The sequence below is a fragment of the Pseudopipra pipra genome, chromosome 26, assembly GCF_036250125.1.
Source record: "Pseudopipra pipra isolate bDixPip1 chromosome 26, bDixPip1.hap1, whole genome shotgun sequence".
NCBI classification, from domain to species: domain Eukaryota; kingdom Metazoa; phylum Chordata; class Aves; order Passeriformes; family Pipridae; genus Pseudopipra; species Pseudopipra pipra.
Genome location: NC_087574.1, coordinates 1,752,115 through 1,765,046, shown reverse-complemented (window position 1 = coordinate 1,765,046; position 12,932 = coordinate 1,752,115). Strand labels below are relative to the sequence as shown.

Below are 12,932 nucleotides of genomic sequence, written 5' to 3'. Positions count from 1 at the left end.
TGGACCTCAGAACAAATTTTATTGGCACAAAACTTGCTATCCCTGGAAAATGAGTCCCTGGTGAAGCCAGTGAGTCCTGCTGATTGCAAACTATCCCATTCCTCAGTGCAAAGGCCCAGGGAGTGGTGGAATATATCCCCCCCGTTGAATCAACAGGCATGGGAGAAAGGGGAACATTTTGGAAATCAGGGAGGAACTGAGTCAAGAGGCCATTGGGGGACTCTTGTAGGGGGTTTTGTCTCTCTATTTGCTTCTCCCACCCTCAGAAAGGCTCCTGGCTGTGTTTAGGCATCTTCCCATAAGGGAAATGGTTTTGTACACCAAGGAAGAGAGGGAACAGCCATCAAAAAATGCCTTCAGTGTCAGGACCACTTTTTTTTTCATTCCAGTGCAAATGAAAAACACCAACTGCCCTCTGTGAAATGATAATTCTGTTTCCTGCCTGGTCTTGGGGCAGAAGAGCGGAGAAGTTCTCTTTGCTCTACCTAAAATTCTGACCAAACTCCAAAGAGAGCTTTGAGTGGGTCACTGTCACACGGAGCCATAAAGTGCCACCAGCACCTGAGCAGGCAGAGCCTTTCCTACAGCCATTCACACCACCCTCTGAGGATACCAGACCCAGAACATCCAAAATCCTGGTTTTTTTTGGCCTTTCTGGGACTGCACCCATGGAGCTGCACCACTCCCACCACCCCCCCCCCGAGGGGGTGTTTCCCCCCAGCCGCCGTCCTCGTCATGCTGTGAAGTCCTGGGTCACCAGGTTGAAGACGTTGCTCTCCATGGACAACTGCCACTTGCCCCAGTTCCTCTTGATCTCAGCCTGGACCTGAACCAACACCACGGGTGGCACTGGCACCCAGGGACAGCCACCAGCACCCAGGGACAGCCACCAGCACCCAGCAGAGGGGCAGGAGCTGCTCCAAGGGCTCTACAGGATTTGGGGTGCAGGAGGGTGGGGACCCCCATCATGCTCGTGTGTGCACACAGGCCTGGCTTTGGTGCACCCTCAGGGGTGTCTGTGCACCCTCGAGGGTCTCTGTGCACCCTCTGTGTGCCCAGACAGCTGTGGAGCCCAGGGATGGGTGTTGGGGGACACACTCACCTCCCCGTTCAGGAAACAGTACAGCAGAGCCACCAGGAAGCCCTGGGAAGGACAGGAAGAGCAAGTTTCACCCGAGGAAAGGGGTTGGACCCCTCTGTGCTCATCTGCTGCCTGCACTTCCATCCTCCCACAGCCCTCACCCCATCCCTGGGCAGCAGGGGATCGGTGCAAGTTGTTCACCAGGACACAGCTCTGGCGCTTGAGGGGTGCTCTGGGCACAGCCCTCTCTCAAGTGTGAAGCCCCAGCAGCACATCCCAGGGGCTCCCAGGGTGTGATTTGGGATGGGATGGGTACAGGGAGCCTTTGCCTCCCCATCTCCCCCAGCCTGCACCTGGTAGGAGCCGAGGACCAGCTCGAAGTACAGCCGGGCACCGACGCCGACGTGCTCGGGGAAGAGAGCGAACACCACGTAGTGCACCCCGAAGAGAGGGATGAGCAGCAGCGTGGACTTGGTCAGCCTCCTGCAGAGAGTGGTGGCATGAGGGGCAGCCTGGGTGGTCCTGCTGCCCCGTGAGACCTTCCCAAGAGCTTGGCTTTAACCCCAAGCAGGTTCTCCGTGAAAGGCAGGTCTTGGAGCCTCCCAGATGTTCCTCCTCTGTGCTCCTCCAGGGAGGGGTCCCTGGTGCCCTGGGACCCCCAGAAACCAGGGTGAGGAAAGCCCCCCTTTGTAGCCCTTACATGTACTGCTGCTTGTAGTTTTTGCTGATGTCTGGGGACCGGATCTTCTGTGCCAACATCCTGGTGACATTGAGGAAGATGAGGAAGTTCACCTGCCATGGGAAGCCACATCTCAGGCTCTGCACGGCCCCCTGCTCAGTTCCCCCTCTCCATACGGGACCCCCCAGCTCTGGGGCTGGGATTCTCAGAGGACACACTCACAAATATGGCCAGGAGGATGGGAGCCTTGATCACCCACCAGTACAGGCTGGTGTAATCATCCCAGCACCTACAGGAGAGGAGAAGTGGCTCTGCCACCCACTTGGACCCTTGTAGCCCAGGTGTCACCCTGCCACCCCTCTGACCAGCCCCATGCCCCCTTTGCACAGCACCTCTTGCCACGGGATCCACTAGAAAACAGGAACAGCATTAAAATAAAGCCCTGGCCCAGTTCTCCCCTCCTGAGCCTCCCATGCAAGAGGTTCATCCCGCAGGACTTGGATGGGGGACACATGGCTGAGCTGGCCCGGAGAAGGAAGAGGGGTGTCTGCTCCTACCCGTGGTTGTCGTACTGCAGCCTGGTGACCACCCACACAGCCACTGTCACCATGGGGACACCTGCAAGGACAGGACAGGCAGGGATGTGGAGTCTCCCCAGTGTCCTGTACCACCCCTCCCTCCCTTGTCCCCAAACCCACGTGTCTAGGTCAGGTCTGAGCCCCTGGATGTGGCAGGGTGACAACCCTTCCACCTTCTCCAGGTTTAAATGGAGATGGTGCCCACTGATGGTGATACTTCTGTTTGTGTGTCACTTCCTGGCCACCCTCCTGCTCCCACATGTGCTCTCACATCCAACCTGGGCACCTGGGATCGGTGTTTCCAACTCCAGGTGGACGTGGGAAGAAGGGAGGACCTGTCCTGGGTCAGGTCATGCTTCTCAGCCAGCTCCAGGAGCTGGCAGGTGCCCCAGCAAGCACAAGGCCATGCAGAGAGATTTGGGGGCGAGGGGGGTGTGCTGAGAGCAGCCATGGCTGGGGGGGGTCAGAGCAGGCAGCCCCTGGAGGTGGTTCCTGCCCTTGGCCCGTCAGTGGGGCCCTGCAGGGGTTGACAGCCCCACACTCACCCCAGCCGACGAGGATGTACCACCAGATGTACCTCCTGTCGGAGGTGAAGGTGAGCAGCAGCAGGGTCTGCAGGTACAGGCCCTCCACCAGCAGCCAGTAGAAGTTGGCCAGGACCGAGTACTGGAAGAAGGCGATGGCTGCTTTGCAGTTCACCTGCCAGGATGAGGAGGGGGCAGGCTCAGTGCTGGATGGCACCAGACCCTGTCCTGGGGAGCACAGAAGACGGTCATCCTCCCTGTCCATCCCCTCAAGGACACCTGTGATGGCCTTTCAGTGCAGCTCCAGGGATTCTGCACCAATCCCACCCGTCACCCGGGGCAGGTTCTGCTCTGCCTGTGCAACATGGGCAGGTGAGCACGGGCTGTTTTTGGAGGACCTTTAGAAACCCACCTCTGTGGTTGTGTCCATGGTGCCCACAGGGTGGTACCTGCACACAGGGGGGTCTGTTTTGACTGAGAACCCCAAATCTGCGCATCCACAGTGCCAGGTGTGTTTGCATGTACCTGGTGCTGCTGAGGTTGTGCTGAGCTTCAGCCCTGCTGGGACACTGCCTGAGAGCAGGGAGAGCTTTGAAGGCAGACCATGATCCCTGCACGAGGCCAATGCAGAAATGTTGTTGTGAACCTCCTGAAGTCCTCCCAAGGCAGACTGTCCTCCCCAGGCTCACAGCCTCTCTCTCTCTCTCTCTCCTCTTTGCAGTGCTAAATCCATTCCAAACCCTCTCAGACTCTCCCAGATGACCTCACGTTGCCCTCCCTGCAACTTGCCCAGGCTGGGACTCAGTGTCTTACTGTTGACATTGTGCAGTGGTCGATGGACTCGTCCGAGAAGAGGACCCTGTCCTTGATGAACACAGCAGTCCCCCGCAGCACAAAGGAGGTGAAGAAGTGGATGTGGATGGAGTTCCTCGTGCAGTGCAGCTTCCTATGGGAGGAAGAGCTGTTCTGCACCCAGGGAGCAGCAGAGACAGCCAAGGGGCAGAGGAACTTCTCCTCTAATATCCCCCTCCCTGGCTGCAGCCCAGCCCAGGGACCACGTGTTTGTGATGGTCAAGCACAGAGCCCTGGAGTTTTTCCTGCTCTGAAATCAGGAAGAGCAGTGTTGTGCTGTGCTTGAAGCTGCTGCCCAGGGACAAGGTGTGCTGGGGAACATCCTCAACCATCTCCAGAGGGCACAAATCTGCAGCACAGCGAGGTCTGCAAAGGCAAAACTTGAAAGGGCAACCCGAGGGTTTCAAGCCTGTGTGTCAGCAGGGAAGGACAGGGAAGGACAATGCTGCTGTTCCTCTCATGCTGCCCTATTGTCCATGTTGGCAGGGATGGAGCTTGGCTGCTCAGGGAGGGCAGAGGCTGAGGGCAGCATCCCCTGCTGAGGATTTACCCTGTGTTGCTCCAGCTGCAGCCCACGAGCAGCCAGGACTGAGCCCTACCTAAAGCAGGAGAAGATGCCGATGGCCAAGAACAGGGCTGCCAGGGACGTGGAGTAGCCACAGGTGTAAAGCACCTTCATGGTGACAAAATAGCCTTTCTGGAAAGGAAAGCACCAGTGGAGTGAGGCAGCATGGACTGGGAGGTGCTGGTCTGTGATGGCAGGGAGGTGACAGGGTGATGACCCAGACCAGGTTCCTCCAGGCACCCCAGCAACAAGGATGAGGCCAAACGAGACAATCCTGGGAGGATCTTCATGTTTCTTTGCCCAACAGTGTGGGTCAGTGAGGGGAGGGCGATGTGGGGTGGGTGATGTGGGCAGGGTGATGTGGGCAGGGTGATGTGGGCAGGGTGATGCTGCAATGGGTGCCTCACAGCCCCCAGGGGACCCCCTTGCCTTGGCCTCAGTGTCATTGTTGCTGCCAAGGGCCTCCAGCTCGCAGGCGCTGTGGTAGGGAGGGCTGGGGGAGCTCCATCCCAGCTCGGTGCAGTTCCTCTGGATCAGCACTGCAGCAACAAGAAGGGACCTCATGAGAGCCACAGGTATCACCTCTGCCTCAGCACCCCCAAAACATCCTGCCTGGGACAGCAGCAGCAGCCCAGCAGGGACAGCAGTGGGGTACCAAGGTGGCCTGGCTGCCCCATCCCTCGAGCTCACATCGCTGCCCTCCTGGAGGGCAACTTAGGGCAGGGTGTGAAAGCAGGCATGAATCCCCACAGAGGGAGGGAGTTTAGGCTAAAAAAGTGCTTATTCATCCTGTGAGGGCTTCATCAAACCTCTCCTGAGCTGTTCCAGCCCTAAGCATGCGTTTACCAGCTCTCCATTGCCTATCCAATTATGCCCAGTGCTCAGCTGCTGGGGGGACTGATTGGGTGCTCTCCTTCACACCCTGCTGTCTCCGAGGGGGATGGAGGCAGCAGCTCCCCTGGCAGCAATTCCCACCCTGGGAGAACACCTGGCCTTGAAATCATCACAATCCCACACTGTGTTTTTCATCCATGTGGCTTGGAGTGATCCCGAGCAGGTCAGGAGTGTTTGGCTGCTGTGTGGGAAAGGAGGGCACTGAGCAGCAAAGCGACTGTCCTGGTGTCACCCAGCTGGAGGATGAGGTCCCCAAGTGCTCTACCCACAGGGCACTGAGCGATGAAAGGATCTGGGGGCTTTCCTGGCGTGGCAACAACCTGAATTTCTGCTTTTGCCCATCCCCTGCTTGGACTGCAGGATATACCAAGGACATATTTCAGAGAGGCAGGAGCTGTGAGATGGCAGGGGAAGGGCTGGGGTGTCACAAAAGCCCCTGGCAGGGTGGGTGGGTGCAGCTCAGCCCTCGATCCCATGGGACGAGCGGTCCGGGTGGGATTCACTGCACCTTTGGACTTCTTGAAGACGTGGAGGATGTCGGGGCAGGCGATGGCTCGGGACTGGCCGATGGGCGCGGCCGACCAGCAGCTCAACCCGTCCCACTCGGTCCGGCAGCCTGGGGAGGGATGGGACGGTCAGTGCCGGGGAGAAGGGACGTGCCGGGGGGACACACGGAGCCCCCCGGCCCCCAGCACAGCCCAGGGGACACACGGAGCCCTCACAGTACAGCCCAGGGGACACACGGAGCCCTCACAGCACAGCCCAGGGGACACACGGAGCCCCCCGGCCCCCGACACAGCCCAGGGGACACACGGAGCCCTCACAGTACAGCCCAGGGGACACACGGAGCCCTCACAGCACAGCCCAGGGGACACACGGAGCCCCCCAGCAGAGTGCAGGGGACACACGAAGCCCCTCAGCACAGCCCAGGGGACACACGGAGCCCCCCAGCACAGCCCAGGGGACACACGGAGCCCTCACAGCACAGCCCAGGGGACACACGGAGCCCCCCAGCACAGCCCAGGGGACACACGGAGCCCCCCCAGTCCCCAGCACAGCCCAGGGATCACACGGAGCCCCCGGCACAGCCCGCAGCAGACACAGCCCCGCGGGTGTAAGGTGAGAGCGGAGCCGTCACCCGATCTCCGGGCCACACCGTTCCCCCTCAGGAATCAGGAGCATTCTGGCTCCAGTCCTGGGAACAAACCCCCCCTCCCCAGCGCTGAGATCTCCTTTTAGCCCCGCGGAGAGACGGGACCCGGTATTTCCTGGGACCCCATCAGACCGGAGTTCCTGCGGGGAGATCCTGGGGATGAGGGTGTGGATGGGCTGGGAACTGCCTGTGGGTTCTAAAATAATGCAGGTTTATGCTGTATTTCTGCACCCAGCAGCCATGGAGGCTCAGCTCGGGATGTCTTTCCAGACGACAGGAGAAAGCCCTGCAAGACTTGCTAACAGTGATCAGCTTAAATAGGCTTTGCTTCTGTCTCCAGCACTAAATTCCTCTTCAAACGAGTCCCGAATTGCCTTGGAAATAAGCACGGCCAAGCAGACTCAGGGCCTTGAAGAATTAGTGCTGCAGCACCCCAGGATGAGACACAGACGTCACATTCCAGGACAGCTCTCCTCCTTGTACATCTCCATTATTAACCTTGCAAATATACATTACTAACCTGGAGCCAGGTCTATTCCCAGCCAGGGAATGTGGATTCAGACAAGTCTAATTAAATTCCCCTGATTTCAGCAGAGCAGGCTGGGGGAATCTGCCCAGTCTGGGAGGGATTTGCAGGGCTGTCACTCCTGTGGCAAGGTATGACTTCATTTTTGCTCTGCAGGATCAGTGAACTGAGCAGGGCCACTGGGACTGTCACTGAGAGTGGTCGCTTCAGTTCTGGGGGTCACGGAATTATGGAATGGTTTGGGTTGGAAGGGATTTTAAAGCCCATCCAGTGCCACCCCCTGCCATGGGCAGGGACACCTTCCACCAGCCCAGGTTGCTCCAAGCCCCATCCAACCTGGCCTTGGACACTTCCAGGGATCCAGGGGCAGCCACAGCTTCTCTGGGCAACCTGTGCCAGGGCCTCCCCACCCTCACAGGGAAGGATTTCTTCCCAATATCCCATCTCTCCCTGCCCTCTGGCAGTGAGAAGCCATTCCCTGTGTCCTGTCCCTCCATCCCTTGTCCCCAGTCCCTCTCCATCTCTCCTGGAGCCCCTTTAGGCCCTGGAAGGGGCTCTCAGCTCTCCCTGGAGCCTTCTCCTCTCCAGGTGAACCCCCCCAGCTCTCCCAGCCTGGCTCCAGAGCAGAGGGGCTCCAGCCTTTGGAGCATCTTCCTGGCCCCCTCTGGAACTTACAGCACCTACAGTGCAGAGGAGGCCATGGAAGTGATCCAAGAAATGGAAGAGCCCTCCTATGAGGAAAGGCTGGGAGAGCTGGGGGTGTTCAGCCTGGAGAAGAGAAGGCTCTGGGGAGACCTTGGAGCCCCTCCCACCACATCCAGGGGATCTGAGCCTTTCCCAGAATCCTCACTTTGTGTCACAGAGTCCACAGGACCCTCCCCATTGGCACGAGCAAGGGGGAAGGGATAAATCTCTTAGCTCAGGTGGGCAGCAGAGGTGGCACTCGAGCAGGAAACACGGGATTAAATCCTGATTTTAATTATGCATTCGTGCTCCTTGGTTATTTTCCTACAGTGAGATTCCTTCCCCCAGGCTGGCACAAAATGGGCTGCAAAATGGACCTTTTCCAATCAACTTGGCTTTTCTCTGCTAAGCTGGATGACAGACTGCATCTCTGCAGTTACTTAGGCAATTATGCACCTTTACACACATTTATTGAGAAGCTTAATTTTTACATTGGTTTTAGATGAAACCCGTTGAGTGACGCATTTCTGATTCTCCAGGTGATAATTTCTGCCCAGAAAATTGGGTTTGCTGCTATTGGACAGAAACTGAAACGCAATTTTAAAAAACAGGCAAAAAGGCAGCTCTTCAAAACTGTTTTTCAATCAGTTAATTTGTTTAAAAGTCCCAGCTATGTAAAAATTAAGTTGCTTAGAACATGTTTTGCATTAAAACTAACTGAATTAGGAAGGCAAGAAGATGTGAAGTGGTGACAGGCACGATGTGACACTGGTGCTGGTGGCCTGGCATCAGTGCAGAGAAGGTGGATGGGACAGGAGGCTCTGCCAGGGGCACAGACCACTCTGGAAGAGCCATTATGCCCTAAATTCTCCCTGTGAGGGTGGGGAGGCCCTGGCACAGGGTGCCCAGAGAAGCTGTGGCTGCCCCTGGATCCCTGCAAGTGTCCCAGGCCAGGTTGGACGGGGCTTGGAGCAACCTGGGCTGGTGGAAGGTGTCCCTGCCCATGGCAGGGGTGGAACTGGATGTTCTTTAAAATCCCTTCCCACCCAAACCATTCCATGATTCCATAAATCTGTCAGGATGGAGTCCCTGCAGTTGTTTGTGTCCCTCAGCCCCCCTGACTGCAGTCTCAGCCGCCTTCTCTCCCTGCAGCAGCATTTTTAGGGCTCCCAAGGAATTTTCCTTACCCTTTCCCTGGGTGCTGCTTTCCACTTCCCTGAAGATACCTGATTTTCCACCCTCTACCACGGATCACCCTCCAGAGAGCCCTCAGCAAATCCCCAGGGAGATGATCCCGGTGCGTGGGGGGTGCTCACACTCACCTTCCTGCCCAGGGGTTCCTGGAGCTTGGCTCTCACTCCTGATAATCTCCAGACATTCCTCTTCTTGCTTTTGGAAATAGAGGACGACGGAACAGTCGGGATGTGTCCCTTGCACCTTGGGAAAGGGAAAGGGCAGGCAGCAGAATCACGGAATAACAGAATGGTCTGGGTTGGAAGGGACCTCAAAGACCATCCAGTTCCACCCCATTGCCACTGGATCAGTGGGAAGTTGGGCATTAACAGGCAGGTTCCAGACAAAATTCCCTATTTCTGCAGCAGCTCCCCAGGAGAGCCGAGCTATGGAACTGTGCTCTGGAGCCTGACATTTCCTGCACTTTCTGCTGTTTGCCTTGCAAACACCACAGAGAACCACTGCAATTATTTCTAATTCCCTCTGAGAGTTTGTGATGCCTCAGGGCACAGCTCCACCACAACACCCTGCCCATGTGGAGCCGAGTTTATGGATGGAGAGCCCGACCTCACTGCCCAGCACATTCCAAACCTCAGCAAGGAAACCATGTAATTAGAGATATATGAAAACCACCTCTTAGGGCATGGATAATCCTTCCCCAGGGTTTGCTCATGTTCAGGCTGGTGTGTTTTAATTGGAAGCATCAGCAACTGCTGTCGGAGTTCACCCTTCTCCTGTTCTCCAGCTCTTTGGGAGATGCTGGAAAACAGGCACAGTTTCCTTAAAGCTGGTTTGCTAAAAGAAGTGAGGAAACATCAAGGGGTATGTCCTGACCCTACAGATCCCAAAAGTGCAAGGGATGTAGTGGCTCTTTGTCCAGGGATTGGATTGCCTGGGAATCTCTGCTTTTGGGATTTGCCTCTTTTGATTCCAGCTGGAGAGCCGGGAGATTGAGGCTGAACTGAGAGCAGGCCATGAAGTTTCCATGTTCATTCCCAAGTATCTGTGCCCATTCTCATACATCTGTGCCCATTCCCATGCATCCATGCCCATTCCTAAGCACTGTTGTCCTTCCCTTCCCTCCCCTTCCCTTCTCTTTCCTTCCCTTCCCTTCCCTAACCTAACCTAACCTAACCTAACCTAACCTAACCTAACCTAACCTAACCTAACCTAACCTAACCTAACCTAACCTAACCTAACCTAACCTAACCTAACCTAACCTAACCTAACCTAACCTTCCTCCTTTACTCCCTTTTTTTTCCTGTTTCATTTTCTTTTTCCCCCCTTTCTTTTTCCATTCCCTTTCCCCTTTCCTTTCCCCCTATTTCCCTTTCCTTTTCCTTTGCCCCCGGAGCAATCTGACAAGTCTAGGGGGGAGTTATTCACCGTGGATCCCTCCAGCAGCACAACCCCCCCATGTCCCCCCAGTTCCATGGGGGTTTGGTGCCAACATCCCCACGGCTCTGCCCCTGGATTGGGAGCACCCACAGATGGTCCCTACCCCCTTCACCTTCCAGCCATCCCTGTGGGTGCTCCCCCGGACCCTCGGGGTTTGGGGCTCCTCGAGGGGTGTAGGACAACGGGAGCAAAGTCCCCCCGAACCCACGCGGGGATGGAGGGTCTGAACCTGAGGCATCACCCCCTGGGGCAGCCCTGGAGCTGAATCCCGCAGGAGCCGTGTCCTGGCTGGTCCCCGAGCGCTGTCCCAGCCATGGGGGGGTCCCAGGATCACCGGGGTCAGCACATCCCCCCTCAGGAGCTGCTGCGAAAGCCCCGCGTGGGTGGGGGGTGCCGCAGCTCGCAGGGCGTCACCCCGGGTGGGAGGGACGGGGATGGGATGGGAAGATGCCACCCTGGCCGGGAGGGCAGCACTCTATTCTCAGCGCTGCCCGCCCCTGCGGTGGCTGTCCCGGGGGGGACCACCGTGCCCGCCGCCCACCCTGTGCCCCCGCGGCCCCGCCGTGCCCGGGGACACTCACCTGGAGCAGCGGCAGGACGAGCAGCAGGACCAGCAGCCTCGGGGGCGGCTGCCACGGGACCCCCATGGCTGGAACCAGCGGGTGTCCCGGCTCAGAGCCCGAGGGGCCGGGGACAGCCCAGCTCCTCCCGCATGTCCCCGAGGGTGGGGGACCCCCGCACCTCCCGGGGTGACCCAGCACCTTCCTCCCCTCACCCCCTCACCCCCCTTCCCAGCCGTGTCCTGCTCCTGTCTCCCTCCAGGACCCTTTCCTGCAGCAGGTCCTTGCTCACACCCCGGTGCCCTGACCCAGTGCCCGTGTCCCCCCGGCTCTGGCTGTCCCCGAGTGCCGACGGGCTCTGTTCCTCTGCGAGCCTGGATGTCACAGCTCCTGCATCTGGAATATGGAGGCTCCACCCTCCGCTCCCCCTCCCCACGCAGAGGGTTGGACAGAGGAGCAGCTCGGGAGGGACCCCCCAGCCTGGCACTGCCCAGCCTGGCCACTGCTGTGCCCCCAAGCACCGCCTTACCTGCTCCCAGCTGGGCCCAGGGGGATGCACAGCGGGCACAGGGACCCCTCTCACCTGCTCCTGGGATGCTGCAAGGCTGGAAAACTGCTGGCTAAAGGCTGTGGGAAGTGGGGGTGCAGCCGGGATGGGGTGCAGGGGGCACCCCGAGGGTCACGCTGCACCCCGGGCAGCTCCACACCTGGGAGTGGAGGAAGGTGGGGACCCCACAGGAGATGTTGTGACCTGGGGCTGTGCACACACGTGTGCAAACACATGCCCTGACACACGTGTGCCTGCCTGGACACATCTGTGCCCATGGCATGGGGGCAGTGGGGCTCCTTCAAGCCCTCCCCCAGGGTGGCAGGAGGCTCTGCTGGCCCCAGTGACAGGCAGTGCTGCCCATCCCTGTCCCCTTCACCACCCTGCCTGCTCGCTCAGCTCCTGCCTCTCCTCCCTGGAGCACCCCCAAATCCCTCCCCAAAACAACCCCCCTGCCCAGAAAGGCCCAGAAAGGCCCAGGGTGGGCACTGGGTGTCCAGCAGCCACCCACACCTCTGCAAAATAACCTGAACTCTGCCCCAATGGAGACTTTTGATCTTGGCTGAGCTTGTGAGTTTGGTGGTTTGGTGGATGATGGGTTCTGGAACCTCAGTGCCAAACCAGAACAGAGCAAGGGGGTGCTGGGGGATCCCGGGAACAGGAACAGCCTGGCATGGACACACACCTCCCTGAGCACAGAACACCCAGTGCTGCCTCCCTGTATCCCTCCCAGCTGCCCTTGGGGCCAAAACCATCACCTGAGCTCTTCTCCTTATATAAAAAAAGATATAAAAGTCTATATAAAATATATAAATATATATAATATATATATTGCATATAGGAAAAATAAATATATATATGTAATTCTCCCTGCTAGAAAGCCCTGGCCCCTCCAGCAAGGGGAGTTTTGACTCAAACATCACCATTTTAATGATTCTACTGACAAAGCAGAGAGGGCAGGAGAGGTGAAGGAAGGAGGAGGAAACGCAGGAGTGCAGGGAAGACACTGTGATAATCTCTTGGGATTAAAGAACCAGCCTTGCACCCCTAGACCACCCAAAATCCTCCTCACTGACACAACTCGGGTGTGGGTGATGGTGAAAGAAGGGACTGAAAATGCCCCTTCGGCCTCAGTGCTGAAGGGCACAGGGCTGGGGGGGCTTCACTGCACTTAGTACTGGGGTGGGAGGAGGGAGAACCACTTCTGCTGCTAATTTTAGTAATGCAACATCATTGCCCTTTCTTAACGAGGCAGCAGCTCCCAATAACTGCTCCCTCCATCGGGAGACGCAAAGCCAATGAACCAACGCTGTTGCTCTGCCATTCAAAGACCTCCACAGGGTTTGCCATGCAAATTAAATAACCCTAAAAAAACTGCAGATAAAAGAACGGGGCCCTTAACATTTCAAAGGCCTCGTTTGCCGTCATTAGGAGTGGCTCACTCTGCTCTCAGCCCGCGGTTATGTTGACACAAAAGGCTGCCCGGCCCGGCCAGGCTCATTAACATCTAATGCTTCCGCTAGAATGTAAACACCCAAACGTAACCATTTACTTTTCCAAAGCATATGAACACGTGGGAGGGGTGCCGAGAACCAAATTAAACAACCCCCCTGCTGCAAATAACCCTGTGCCCCAGTTGGCTTCGCCCCACGGGCTTG

The 12,932-nt window shown here is 57.5% G+C and overlaps 1 protein-coding gene across 4 annotated transcripts; it reads right to left on the bottom strand.

Annotated features, from left to right (window-relative positions):
• On the bottom strand, positions 1-11,120 carry LOC135403074 (vasoactive intestinal polypeptide receptor 1-like). 4 transcript variants are annotated; one of them, XM_064636709.1, is made up of 13 exons: positions 10,749-11,119; positions 8,859-8,973; positions 5,682-5,789; positions 4,709-4,818; positions 4,314-4,411; positions 3,676-3,808; positions 2,884-3,037; positions 2,318-2,378; positions 1,983-2,049; positions 1,782-1,873; positions 1,435-1,564; positions 1,103-1,144; positions 1-826 (listed from the first exon to the last, which is right to left on the bottom strand). In XM_064636709.1, the coding sequence occupies exons 1-13, from the start codon at positions 10,812-10,814 to the stop codon at positions 734-736; spliced, it is 1,269 nt and encodes a 422-aa protein (XP_064492779.1). In that variant the 5' UTR covers positions 10,815-11,119; the 3' UTR covers positions 1-733. The 4 variants fall into 4 exon arrangements, with proteins under 4 accessions (XP_064492779.1, XP_064492781.1, XP_064492778.1 ...); XM_064636711.1 differs by lacking the exon at positions 1,435-1,564; XM_064636708.1 differs by lacking the exons at positions 1-826; positions 1,103-1,144 and having other exon boundaries at positions 1,199-1,564; positions 10,749-11,120.
• Positions 11,121-12,932: the final 1,812 nt, after the last annotated feature.

Coding starts and splice junctions, on each gene's coding strand:
- LOC135403074 (XM_064636708.1), bottom strand. CDS start 10,814: ATGGGGGTCCCGTGGCAGCCGCCCCCGAGGCTGCTGGTCCTGCTGCTC. Junction 4,412..4,708: donor ACAATGACACTGAGGCCAAG/GCAAGGGGGTCC, acceptor TTTCCTTTCCAG/AAAGGCTATTTTGTCACCAT. Junction 2,050..2,317: donor CTGCAGTACGACAACCACGG/GTAGGAGCAGAC, acceptor CCTCTCCTGTAG/GTGCTGGGATGATTACACCA.